Source organism: Cygnus olor, chromosome 4 (assembly GCF_009769625.2).
Source record: "Cygnus olor isolate bCygOlo1 chromosome 4, bCygOlo1.pri.v2, whole genome shotgun sequence".
Classification (NCBI taxonomy): Eukaryota; Metazoa; Chordata; class Aves; order Anseriformes; family Anatidae; genus Cygnus; species Cygnus olor.
The window spans coordinates 53,316,448-53,329,670 of record NC_049172.1 but is presented as its reverse complement, the minus strand read 5'-3'; the positions used below and the strand labels follow the sequence as shown (position 1 = coordinate 53,329,670).

General features: G+C 46.9%; 1 protein-coding gene across 4 annotated transcripts in view; it reads right to left on the bottom strand.

Moving 5' to 3' along the window:
* Positions 1–5,356: 5,356 nt before the first annotated feature.
* Positions 5,357–13,223, bottom strand: part of RBM47 (RNA binding motif protein 47) — a 77,503-nt gene continuing 69,636 nt past the window's right edge. For 2 of the 4 annotated variants that reach the window (XM_040555649.1, XM_040555650.1), the window contains 3 exons: positions 12,587–12,793; positions 9,528–9,730; positions 5,357–8,097 (listed from right to left, as the gene is read on the bottom strand). In XM_040555649.1, the coding sequence (XP_040411583.1) occupies positions 7,840–8,097; positions 9,528–9,730; positions 12,587–12,793 (668 nt within the window). In that variant the 3' untranslated portion in view covers positions 5,357–7,839. The remainder of the gene's footprint in view (positions 8,098–9,527; positions 9,731–12,586; positions 12,794–13,223) is intronic. The other 2 variants (XM_040555648.1, XM_040555651.1) reach the window with 1 other exon arrangement.

Here is a 13,223-nt window from a genome sequence, read left to right as displayed (position 1 = left end):
AACGCCTTGTTGGACAGGGTATGGACGCTGTCTGGTTTTATGGAAAACATGTGATGGGTTCTGAATGAGCCTCTGATGGTGCCTACAGGGATGAAAGAACTATTTCCTAAATTGTGATGCACTTAACGTTGCACCTTTGATACCAGTGGTAATGATGTCTGCAATGATCCTACGGCTACTGATGGTGTCGGTCACCTTGCAGATACAGGACTGCTCAGCATCAGAGCCATTTGAAAAGCATCCCTCTTCACTGGTGAATACAAAATCCCCATTTGAATTTCAGGGACTTTGCATACATGTATTTGGCTATTTCCATCTCTTGGAGTGAATCAGATTTCAGTATATTCCCCGGCAAAAGAGAATAAGCTTTTTGATCCAAAGAGACAGACAGAATTATTTCTTCCATTTATTTCTATTTTGTGGGACCCTGTGAAAAAAAAATCATGCCTGTGATGGCGCAGGAGGTCTCTCTGGGGAGGTCTGGCTTGAAGACTAATGCAGGATCTGTTGGCAGAAATAAGATCAGCCTTTCTGTGCATCTCCCTTCAGGGCTGCTAGGAGGAAAGAGAGGTGCGTGGCCAACACACTCATATCGCTGCCCTTCTCAGTGCTCAATAGAGAAAAACAGAAAAGACAAATGAGGACATTTTCCTGCCTTTTGTGGATGTTACCTACTTGCCCAGCCAAAGTCCCAAATTTGACAGGCCAATGCTGGGTGCATTGGTGTGGAGGAGCTGCTCTGCACTCCCTCTGTGAGGGGACAGCTCCGGTGGGGAGGGATGTGCGCCCAAACTAAGGACATGAAAGGATTTCTTCCCTGCCACAGTATGATGCCCATTCCCATCTGATCAGCTTTCCCACAGACCAAAGCCCAACGTCAAGCTTCCCAGTTTGTCTCGATGATGCCTGCAGTGCATTCTTCAGGTGTGTCTCCTCTGGTCTCCCTCAAATGCCTCGCCTCATGACTCAGGCTGCAAGTCTGAGTCAGACATCATGCTCTTCCCCACCTTTCATTTCTGATGTAGGGCAATCCTAACGTACTTCACCTCATGCTTCCTGGGGCTCCTCCACGGCACGAGGGCGATTGGGTGTGCTCCAGGTCCTGCTGCAGCACTGTGGGGTCAGGTCATGGCCAACAGTGACACCATGGGAGGAGGTGTGTCTGCACGGAGCTTGGTGCAGCCTCCTCAAATTTTAACACTCCTTTGGATGCTTTGTCTTTTGGAAGGGTTTGCTGCGACACTTCGGGTGGTAGCAAGAAGCTCTCCAGCTGATGGTAGCAGAGGTTTGGTGGAGGTAGCCTGGTTTGAAGAACTTGCCAGATATTGTCGTTGTTGTCCCAACAACTCATTGTAGGGGCCTAGTGATGGTGCATGTCATTCCTCCCACAAAGGAGGCAATAAAAATGTTGCCCCCAAAGGATGCTGCTTCCTTGTCTTACTGTGTGGGGTTCTCTGAGCAGAAGCCTGGACCGCTTACGCAATGACAAAGGGAAAGGAGATCAGGTGTTTTCTTGCTTGGATATAACCTTGGCGACATGGTCATTGGTGAGGTGCTGGTGTCCCCCAACATTTTGCCTACCAGCCCCCTGCCTGGGCAGCACAGGGCCTTCCCGTGCACCCTGCCATGCTCTCAGCAGCTGCACTGCTCCTGCCTGGAGAGCTGCAGGTCCCTCCATGGTGCAGCCTGGAGGCCAGCCTTGCAGCTGCTGGCTGTGGTGTGTCCTACACAAAAGCTGGTGAGCCGAGGTGTCTGGCTGCCTGGAGTGAAGCCAGGCCTTGAGGGAATCCTTCACTTATGCACGTGGCTGGAAAACACTCCGGTAAGGGACAGCAGCTGAAAAGTCACAGACTGGGGAAACTAAGGATGCCCTGTGTGCAGGCATACAGGTTTAATAAGTAATCCCTTGTTATCGCATGCCTCGTCGAGTGATTGCAAGATACCCTGGTCTGTAACCTGCAGATTTGTTACAGGAGTGAGAATTGCTTGTTGCAGTTATTGTTTCAAAGCTGTGGAACAAAGGAACTGCTGGCAAGTGTAGGCTGTTTTGCTTCTGACCAATTTAAATGCCTCTCTCTCTCAGCAAGCTAGCTTGAGGTCACTCCCGTGGCTTGTGTAGGCTGCTTGCAGTTTTTGTCACGCTTCAGTGAGATCGTTTGGTTAACTGTGGCTTCCCACTTCCCACAAGCAAGCGGACTGCAGGCAGAGGCCAAGCTGACACAGAACTTCAGTGACATTGCAAACATGTCCAAGGACAGGCTCAAAGAGCAGCCAGACCTGTTCACCTCTGGCAAAAATTAAATGTGGTGGTTTGGAAAGAGGTAAGAAAGAACGAACAAAAGCATATCGTGCTTCAAAGTAAAAGTACAGCCATGGACAACCAGAGCATGAAATGTGGCACTACTTCTGTCTGGTGACCACCATACAACCTGGTCACGTACAGAAGCATGGGAGCTGCCAGGGTAGGCACAAACCCACAACCAAAGCAGAGTTTGTGATTTTACCTCTATAAATACCCTTGGGAATGACAGCAGGATTTTTTAACAGGGACGGGACACAGTCCATTGATCTTCCCTCAGGATGAAAGGTGGCTGTGGGTACACTTATGAGGATGGAGGAGTAGCCTCAGAGTCTGCCATGGGGCAGGGCATCGCCCAACACAACCCATTCAGATAGAGACGTCTGTCACCATGTTGGAAAGATGGGGCTGTTAGGTGCACGTGGGACAAGTCTGAGCACATCTGAGCTGTTTCTTGCACAGTTTTCTAATGAAGAGTTAGCCCTTGACTGGTCACCTCCTGCAAACAGGATCTGTAGTTTTGCCCCAGTAAGGACAGCAGGGTTGAGTTCCTGTCTTCTTTTATTAGGAAACCAGCAGACACCAGTCCTGGCCTTCTGGCTGGAGGAAGAAATAATCTGATCTAATTCATCGGCTTGACAGGAAATATTTTGTATGGAAATACTTCTACTGTGTGGCCTGTACCAAATTCCTGAAAATTTCCATATTCTCTTTGCTCTTTGGCATCTTGAATGGCTGTAATTGCATGGTGCCTGTCTTCGTGCTAAGAGAGAAGGACTCGCACAGAACTGCCTTTTTTTCATTTCCTAACTTCCACCTTCTCCCTGCAACACCCTTCCTGCTGTTTCGTTTCCAGGCAGGACATAGCCCTGAAACTCAGTCAAGTGTGATTCAGCATTTAATTGACACACTGGAGCATAAACCCTGGCTCTGCTGACTTTCAGATGCACAGCAGAGGTAGTTTCCCCTGCTATGAGGTAGGTCTGGCCTTTATTTGTTTTACAGGTCAGCATGATGGGCCACTTTTGTGGCTGATATGCATCAAGGGAGCAGCAAACTCTGCCAGTAGCTGCTGAGGACCCAGCCCAGAGATGCTACACGCGTAGCACCAGTCACAGAGCAGAACGTAGGATACTGTGCATGCCTTTTAGATGCACCAAAAATGCATTTTGCATATGCTTTGAGCTCTAGAGCTTATATAAATAAGATGTTGCAATATCAGAGTGGTGTTAATCCACTTGAATTTCTTGTTAATGTGTTTATATAGTCGCTGTGTCACAGGGGTATTAATGTGTGCTCTTTCCTGAAAAAAAAAGTCAGAGCTGCTTTTAGCACTTTAAGTTGATACCAACCAGAGAAGGGCACGTCTGCTCTTCAAGACCATCAAGAAATATGGTCAGAGAGGGAATGGGATCAACTTGGCAATGTTCTGAGTTGTCACGATGCCCAAGGCCTTGGTAGAGCTCCTGACATTCCTGAGGCAGCAAGGTCATCTTAAAAGTACAGTTGCATTTCTCTGGCATTGTTTATGTTAATATCCTGAGAATGACTTGCATATTTGAACCTTATGATGGGTTAATCATTAATTACGATCTTACAACACTGAAATAAGAAACCAGCAATCTAGGAAAATAACAAATTCTCTTGTGAAGTGTCTGTTTAGAAAGAGCCAGAGCATGCTGTGTAGATTCATTTTAATTTAGGGTAGCATGGATAAAGGGAAAGAGGAAAATTCCACTAAAACATTTTAGTGTGGCACAATTCTTCATCTCATTTGGAAAATGCTGATGTCTGTGGAGTGTATGTCTTAGCTCTGAACAACTGTAAGGGCTGTGGTTTGTGTCTTTCTCATCTCCAGATGGAGGTGGACTGCTAGGGAGTGGTAAGGTCAGCAAGGAACTGCAGGGAAAACATTAGTCTTCCTGTGTAACTTGGTGGTTTGCCTGACAGGTAAAGTCCTAATGAGACTACATCTCCTTGAAAGCTGCTTGCAGCATTGTGATTATCCATTCCCTGAACAAGATACGGTGACCTGGTTCTGGGGATTTTTGCTGGGGCATGCAGACTCCCTAAACCAAATCTGCAAGGAAAACAGGTGAAATTAGGTGACTGTCTCCCACCCCCAAATCCTACTCTTCCAAAACCTTTCAATTTTCTAACACACACACACAAACAAATGGAGAAAAAAAGAAAAAGACAGGGAAACCTTTCATGATTAGTATCTTCCAGTAAATCCAAGGCATGTTGTCATGAAATGCCTTGACCTGATGGCACTGTGGGAAAAGATGGTTAAAGAGAGGAAGTTGCAGATACTTTTGCTTCCCAATGAGGGACATGGAAGGAAGTGCAATATTTGTTCTGCTCTCCTTCGCGTTGGGATTATTCACTAAAGCTAATGCCTGCTTTAGTCACCTCTGCCTTCCTTCTGCTTTGCCTCAGGGTTTAACTCTGCTCCCTCACACTGCTCTTCTCCCAAGACTTGGTATCTGCAGCAAATTTTCTTCAGATGGACTTAGGGCAAGAAAGCAAACAGGTATTCTGGAGGACTGCAGTGCCGCCGGGAGGTGCAGCCTACCTATCTGTGCCTGAAAGGACTGCTTTTGAAGGCTGAGGCGTGCTGAGATGATAATGATGTGCCGTTTTCTCTCAACAGGGCACTTCAGTGCCAGCTCCCAGCACTTCTGGGAGCACAGTGGGGTTACAGGGGTTTTGTGCAGCTGGTGAATGGAAAGCATGGGGAGACGCCATCTTCGTCTCTTCCATTCACATCTAGGCATGGACTCTAAACTGGACATGAAAAGAGTTTTGGGCTGATCCGAGGCTGCTGGAAGAATGGTGAGGTGCCCCATACACATGTTGGGATGGGCCCTATCCTCCAGTCCATCTCCCCTCCCCGAGGAGCCCACAAGGATGCAGGCTGTGGCACCCCTCCACCCTCCTGCCCCAAGCACCCCCTCCCTAGCCGGGAGGGAGCACGTTGCCCACCAGGAAGCCTATGCAGCGTCAGGCTTCACCTGGCAGTGGGATGTTACAAAGAAATATCAGTCGCTGTTTTTAAAGAATGCTTTATTCACTACATCCTAGAAATGTACCGTAAATAGAGCAAGAACTAAATAAACTCAGAGGCTTCCGACAGTACAGAAAACAGAGATACAATAAAACACCTAAAATATCAGCTCTTTCAAGAATAAGGCACGCTAGTTTTTTTTTTTTTTTTTTTTTTAATATATATATATATTTCTTTGAATAGTTTGTTCTTAACCTAAAGATGTTCACATTTCAAGTTATCAGACTTACCTCAGTAGTAGTGTACATGAAATGGTTCAGAAGCAAGCGGAAAAGACGGGGGCGGGAGGCTGCGGCCCCCACGTCCTGCCTACTCCTGCCTTGGTGTGGTGGCCTGGAGGCTTACCCTCTTTGGGTTCCTTTCTGTCCCTGCTGAAAGCAACAGGAACCAGTGGGGAGAGGATGGGTGGGAGGGCCATCACCCTTCATCCCTCCTCTGAGTTGGCCGTGGTTGTGGTGGAGGGGCTGGAAAGGGAACAGCAGAGCCCACTGTGCCTGGAGGCCATTGAGATGTGCTGCAACCCATGGTGGCATTTAGTATTGAGCTGTACAAGGCCTTAGCGGGAGCCCCCAGCACTTTTTGAGCACCCCTACCGGGATCTTCCGAGAAGGCCTTGCCTGCTTCGCCTCCTCTCACCCTAAAAACAGGCAGGGCCTTCAGGTTTTGGGGCTAAGGGTTGCGTTTCCAAAAGCTCTGGGACAGACAATGAAAGCCTCCAGGGAGGGGGCACAGAGGGGCAGAGTCCGACTTAATGGTTAACTTCCTCACAGTGCTTCTGATAGCAGTTGGACAGTTTTAAATAGAGCTCAGCTTTGCTGAGTAAGAGCACCTAAAAAACAACCGCTCAATTTTGAGGCAAGAAAAATATGCATTAGAAGGTCACTTTACTGAGCTGGAGGTGATCTGGAAGTGGTTCAGTTGTCAAAATATACTTTATATGAAACCCCTTCAGTTGGTATTTATACCATAAAAAGCAAAGCAAAATGGTTTACTCAGTCCCTGCTTCACACCTCCTTTCACTGGAGTTGTGTTTGCAGAGCTGACATTCTTCATCATATGGGCAAGATATTTCTTTAACATTTTACTATACTTTACATTCACTGCACTACTAAATAAAAGCCTTTAAACAGGCCACAAAACACTGCAATAATATATTTACTTCTTAATAAAACAAACTTTTTTTTATAACATCGAAATAAACTGCCTTTGTTTTGTGGCAAACCACATACCATGTAAATTTGCAACATAAAATGACTTTTAAAATGTATATTTACAACCTTTACATCTTAAAATCATCAGGTCCAATCCCTCCCATCCCTGATGTGCATGTGTAACTCCAGGTGCAGAGAACTGGAGTCGAGTGTGGAAGGGAGGCTGGGAGGGATGCCAGCCCTGCTGTATTAATTCCAGTATCACTACCACCCCTAGTACCTCGGAAATTTCTCACAGAACATGATGAAGCTATGGGTAAGCAGCACTGCGCGTCCTGCTGGCAGGAGCAGGCGTGCTCTTGCCTACAACAGCGTACATTCTCAGTCACTACAGCATTTACTTCAAAGAATAAAATAAAGAGCATTTAAAAAGAGCCTAGGTTTTATACTGGATGAAGATTGAAGTCAAGACACCTTGCACGAAATATCAGGTGCTCGTTTCTGCACGTGCTTTTGAACTACAGGTAGCTTCAATAAATAGAAAATCCAGTTCTTAAGGAAAACTCAGAGCCTTTCCTTTGCTTATTCTAAGCCTGCTAATCACACTGTGAAGAGATCTGTGTGAGGAGGCTTTTTTTTTTCTTTTCTTTCCAAAAAGACAATACTAGTACTTTTGATTTCAAATGATAACAGATTGTATTAATGCCAGCACAAAAATGCAGAGGTCTTGCACATTTTTCAAATTGCACTTTCCAGTATAACATTTTTTAAATAAGATACTTGCTGTTTTTTATTTTCTTAAAAAAAAAAATCTAAGGTACATATTCTTTAAATATTGAATATATTCTTCAAAATATATTGTTTAAACTTTCCCTAGCTGCTCAGGTGTGCTTTTTAATATATAGCTGATATATTATTAAAGGCACTACAAAATAGACATCTCTGGAGTGCAGAAGTTACTAAAAAATAACCTTCATACCACAAATATATTGAAAATATAACTGCTAAAAAAAAAAAGACCTTATGCAACCCCACTATGATGCGTATAAATGCACATAAGTGATGGGCTCAATGCATTGAGGTCATTTAGAAATGTATGAATACAGGCGTGTTAAATTTTAAAAATAGCCTAAAAAAGTTAGTGAAAACTTCAAGCGTAGAAAACATTTCAAACACGTTTTTTTCCGTGACATTCTTCACTTTCAGGTTCTGCATCAGTTTACAGAGTCCAGGCATTACTGTTTTGCAGCAGGCACGTTCTTCATAAATAGTAAAGTGTTCCTTCAGTGTTTGTTTCTCTGCCGCCCTCCGTGCCGACAGTCTCAGTACGTCTGGTAGACGTCGTGGATGGGCACCTGGATGGTGGCAGCCGGGAACGCCGGAGGCATGTAGCCAGCATATCCTCCATAGGCAGCAGCAGCAGCGGCGGCAGCGGCGGCCGCGTTCTTCTGTAGCGTGGCTATCGTCGCCGTTGCTGCAGCAGGCGCCGCGAATGGCACGTAACTTGTCCCATAAATGCCAGCAGCGGGGATCCTCTGCACATTGGGGGCCATGGTGTACACTGGCGTTATGGGGCGGCCCTGGAATCAGAGTTGTATAAAGTCCTGGGTTGGAGGGGACCCGTGAGGGTCACCCAGTCCAACGCCTGACTTCACACAGAGCAGCCTCAGTCAAATCTAAGAGCACTGTCCACACGCTTCTTGACCACCCATGGCTTGGTGCCATGACCCTGGGCAGCCTGTCCCAGTGCCCGAGCACCCTCTGGGTGCAGAACCTTTCCCTAACCCCCAGCCTGACCCTCCCCTGTCCCAGCTCCATGCTGTTTCCTCGGGTCCTGTCGCTGTCCCCAGAGAGCAGAGCTCAGCACCTGCCCCTCCGCTCCCCTCGTGAGGGAGCTGCAGTCCATGAGGCCTCCCCTCAGCCTGCTCTGCTCTGGGCTGAACAAACCAAGGGACCTCAGCTGCTCCTCGTATGTCTTCTCCTACAGACCCTTCACCATCTTTTGGATATATTCTAATATTCTTATACCCTTATAATATACCCTTATATTTATATGCCCTTATACCCTTTACCCCTTTATATCTTAAGAAAGAAAAATGTCAAGGTCAGACTGGCATTATCTGCACAGGCTGCACTAAGCAGAAAATGTTTCACTTTCCTGTCCATGTGTCCTTTTAGTATTTTAGAGGCAATCATGATGCAAGACCAGAACTTAGAGATGGGGTCCTGACCCTGAGCTGGGGCAAGCGGGATGACATACCACCAGGCGTCTCCCTCACCCATGTGCTCTGCTCTCCCACAAGAATATTTCAGGTGGACACCAGCCTGGGCCACCTGCTCACTGCCACAGGTGCCCCATGGAGGACAGCACTGCAGGATGGTGAGCTTATAGGGCTTGGGCAGTGAGCATCGAGGCTAGCAGGCTTCTGGGGTTACCCATGCAATGCTACCTGGACATGTCTACACGGGGAGATGTAAAGGTCAGTGGGGCTAGAGAACAAAAACTGGATGCTGCACAGGTAAGGGGGGGGAGTTCCATTCCCATCTGTGTGAAAAAGTGTTTTATAAGTCTTTGCAGCTTCAGTTGCTGTAATATCTCATTTCCACCTGGTGAACTGCAAACCCCCTAGAAGAGGAGATTATAACAGGAGGATAGACAATGCCTACCCTCTTGGGTGAAAGAGATGTCCTCTTGGGGGCTGTTCCCTCCCTACCAGATTTGGGTCCCCCATAGAGAGAAAGCAACTGTCCAATGTGCAAATGTCTAAGGTCAAATAAGCAGCACTTTTGGGGTGCCTGTTTCTCTCCTTTTATACAGGGAATGGTTTGGGTCAGGTTAACAAGGAAGATTTTCACGTAAAGGAAGGTGTAGCTCAGCTGCCAGATATAAGCTCCAAATGAAAGTCTCAAGTTACATGAGACAAATTTCTCTGTACATCCTGGGCAAAAAGGGCAAAATAACAGAAGCAGAAATCAGCCCTGAGCTGTGCTGGGATGACCCTGAACTCACCTGGAAGGGGGGAGGCGTTGACACAGCCGGTATTACAGCTGCGGCTGCGGCTGCTGCAGCAGCTGCTGCACTGGCTGGGTCCTGCTGGACGGCAATAGGGTTGATGATGTGCTCAACTGCGTGGATCTTGCCATCTTCCATCATCTTGGCTGGTGGTGCGGCCTGAAACATGGAGTACTGGGCACTGATCGCAGGGATGGCCACTAGGAGAGACCAGAGACATCAGGTGGAGAGGGTCTCCAGAGCCTCATCTCAAAGAGCACACAGCCCTCCCTCCTGGCTATGCCAGCTCTCCCATGCTCCTCTCATTGGGACAGGTAGCCCCATGTGCCAGTGAGGGACCTGGAGTACCTCTACCCTCCCTGCAGGTCGGAGCACCACAACCGATGCTCAGGAGCTATGCATGGTGATGGGCTTGGTGCTGCCTGCTCTGCCCTGTACTTGTCCCCTTGGCATGGGTGTCCTAGGGCCAGAACCCTGCCCTGGATTTACACAGCCCCTTCTGACCATCACCATCCTCTCTCTGGTGAAGAATGTGGCCTCAGCACAGAGATGGGTGGTAGTACCTACTGCCCCAACAAGGTTCCTGCTCCAGCTGCTGAGATTGAGGGACGTGTGGTTACTTCAGGAAAGAAAGGTGAAGTTTGTACTGCAGAACTTGCAGGCAGTAACTGGCCCAGTCTATATCCTGTCTTTTGGCCAACCCTGTGAAATACCACCTGATTTACTATTATACATTTCCTAGGACTAACTTGGCTAAATACATTTTAACCCATCTTTCTGGTACAGCATCAATTTGCTTAATGGCACTAAAAAAGAAATTACTCTTAAGAGAATGCTCCTCAAGCCAAAATTGGACAATGCAAAATAATTAGAGCTAAGATCTTACAGATGAAGGGAAAATGCTCTGATCAGAATAACTGTGTGTTCAGAGGCAGTGAGTATGTCTGTGCTTCTAGGGGAGCTTCACGGCACTGCTTAGGGAAGAAATGTGCTTTGCTAGACATTCCCAATAACCACATTTGTAATTCCATCGTTGCCTCATAATGTGCTGTTCAGCCTTCAGCTCTGAAGCCTTTTAGGAGGAAGGGTATTCGTAAGGAAAATGGGGTAAGTAATAAATGATGGACTAAGAGGTGATGTTGGCAACTATGAGAGGGGCAGCCATTAAGTCAGAAACGAAGCCAAATCAGTACACGGTTTTGTTTCACTGGGACGAAACTTAGCAATGTAGAAGTGTGCAATTCTGCCTGTGGGCAGGACAGGTCCCAGCAAGCAGTATTCTCGTTTTGATCACAGAGACTTCAACAAGGGATCTGATCATGTATCTTTCAGGCAGAGATGTTTCCACCTCTGGTGATCTCCCATTATCTCAAGCAGAGACTTCTGCCTGTGACCTTTTCCAGTCTTCCTTCTACATCAGTTACACCTGGTCAGCCAAACCCAAATTTTATCAGTGCTTTAAATAACCTGGATAATGTCCCACTGAAGAAAAGGCAGAAAGCTCACATGCCCCATTCTGCAGTAACTTCTGGCAGAAAAGCAGAAACAGGCAGCTGGGGTATTTGGGTAAGCTCTCAAAAGTTTCCTAATCATTTGTAAAGAATTGAGCTTTAAGATATTTCTAAATGGAGGGAAACTTTGCAGAGTCTGTTCCTCTCTACTTCTCCATTCTGGTAGTGTGATTTCAGAGTAATTTCCTTTTGATAACAGAGGTAAGTCTCACACATAGTTCCTTTTACCAGATCAGCTGGTCTGGTTGGGGAAAAGAGACCAAGTGCTTCTGTGCTCACGGCTTGTGCTGAAACCACGTGAGATGGGAAGACCAGATAAAGAGATCTGAATCTGAACATGTTTCAAGTGTAGAAACATTTAGACTTGAGATTCAGGTTTTGTTTGGTAGTTGAATTAATTACACAGACACCACTAATAAATACTAGGATAAAATCAAGCATGTGTTTCAAAAACACTTTTCAAGCATCCTTTAGTAATACCTGGAATTCCTGAAGTATCTTTACAAACATGCATAGTAGTAATATTTTCTGTTTGTGAGTGGGTAGTTTTCTCAGGAAGCCTCAGATCTTCCTTTGGAAATGATCCTAATCTTTTAACAGCATTCCTCCTTCTCTAGACCTCTTCTCACATTATTTAATGCAGCTGTTGCGAAGAACTCTTCACAGTTTTCATTAGATGCAGGTTGTAGTTTACACTGACATTATGAAACTTGTCCTGGTAAACCACTGCAACTTTAGTATTCAACACTGTTTAGGTCTGCAATTAAAGTTTGCATGGGGAGAGGAGTGGAGAGAAAATCAGAGGACTTGTACAAGAGAGCTTGCCCCTCTCACCCTCACCTCTTCGTTAGGCTGCTTTAAAAAAAAAAAAAAAAAAAAAAAAAAGCAAAGGCTGGATATTCATCTGAGGATGTGGCAGAAAGAGGCGAACCCTGCCCTGGCCCTTAGGCTGGCTCCCTGCAGCTCAGCAGAGCTCAGAGGTCTGCTGTAGGTTGCTTGGTGGCTGTGGGCAGGACACCTGCGTTGCTCACACTGCTGATGGTGATGGAGGAGCTCTCCTTAACCAGGGACTTTCCTGCCATGGGAAAGCCCCAGGTCCTTTTCCCAAATTCATGGAACTGGAGAAATAAGAACTGAGCAGGGGAGAGTTCTGGCCTGGCTGGAAATTTGGGATGGCAATTGCCCAGGGTGAAATTAACAGTTAAGAAATTTGGGGACAGGAAGGCTGCTCTTAGTTACCATGTTCTAGTGTACAAGACTAGACAAAGGGGAAAGTCTGCTTCCTTCTGAGGAGGTGCAAAAGGGGACAGGAAAGGTGGACGCAGCTTCAGTTATTTTTTCCTTTGGACTGAAGAGCTCCCAGATGCTCTTGTCCGCTGTCCTACTGCTTGTTTGCAGGAAGCCCAGCCAGAGCCAGACATGGGACCACCTCCACCACCACATGGGCTGGTCTTGGACCATGGTCTCAGAGCAGGAGCTCTCCGGCCACCTTTGTGTTCCCCCCCCCTTCCCACAGACATAGTCAACTCAACTGCTCACACTAACCTGCACCAGGCTTAATGGCCACTGGGTTGACGGCAGGTAATTCCAGGTTGGGTACCAGCTCGTATCCTTTTTCCTGCTGTTTTCCTTTGCCTTCATGGTATCTGCTGTATATGCCACGTCCGGCGGAGTACCCCCCCAGATAGGAGCCCCGGGGTCCGGGGGCTCTGTTGCCAGCTGCACCTCGCCCTCTGCCTCGTATGCTGCCTGCTTATGATAAAAACATAGAAGAGGATGGTGAACGACAGACAGTAGCAGCATTGTGGGGAGTGCGAACAGCCTCAGACTTTGCGAAACCAGGAGGCACATGCTTAGAAATGAGGCTGCTGCTGTCAGTTTGATCTTAGTGACTTTGCTTATGAAAATAGAAAAGTTTGGCCTTAGATGCGCCTAGTAAGACTACGGAGGTTTTGCTCTTGATCTTTCTGACTGTAAATTAATGGCTTATTTATGGTGATGCAACTCTTGTGGCCAGTTTTATGAGTGTAACACAGTCATCAGGGAGAGAGAGGCTCCTCCAGAGGCAATTTCTGTGTAGTGGAAACAGCTTCTGCTCGCAGCTGTCCTTCAGAGGAGACAGCCTCTCAGCAGTGGGACCATGTAGTGGTGGCCCAAAGCTGTACCTGGCCTTTAAGAAGCT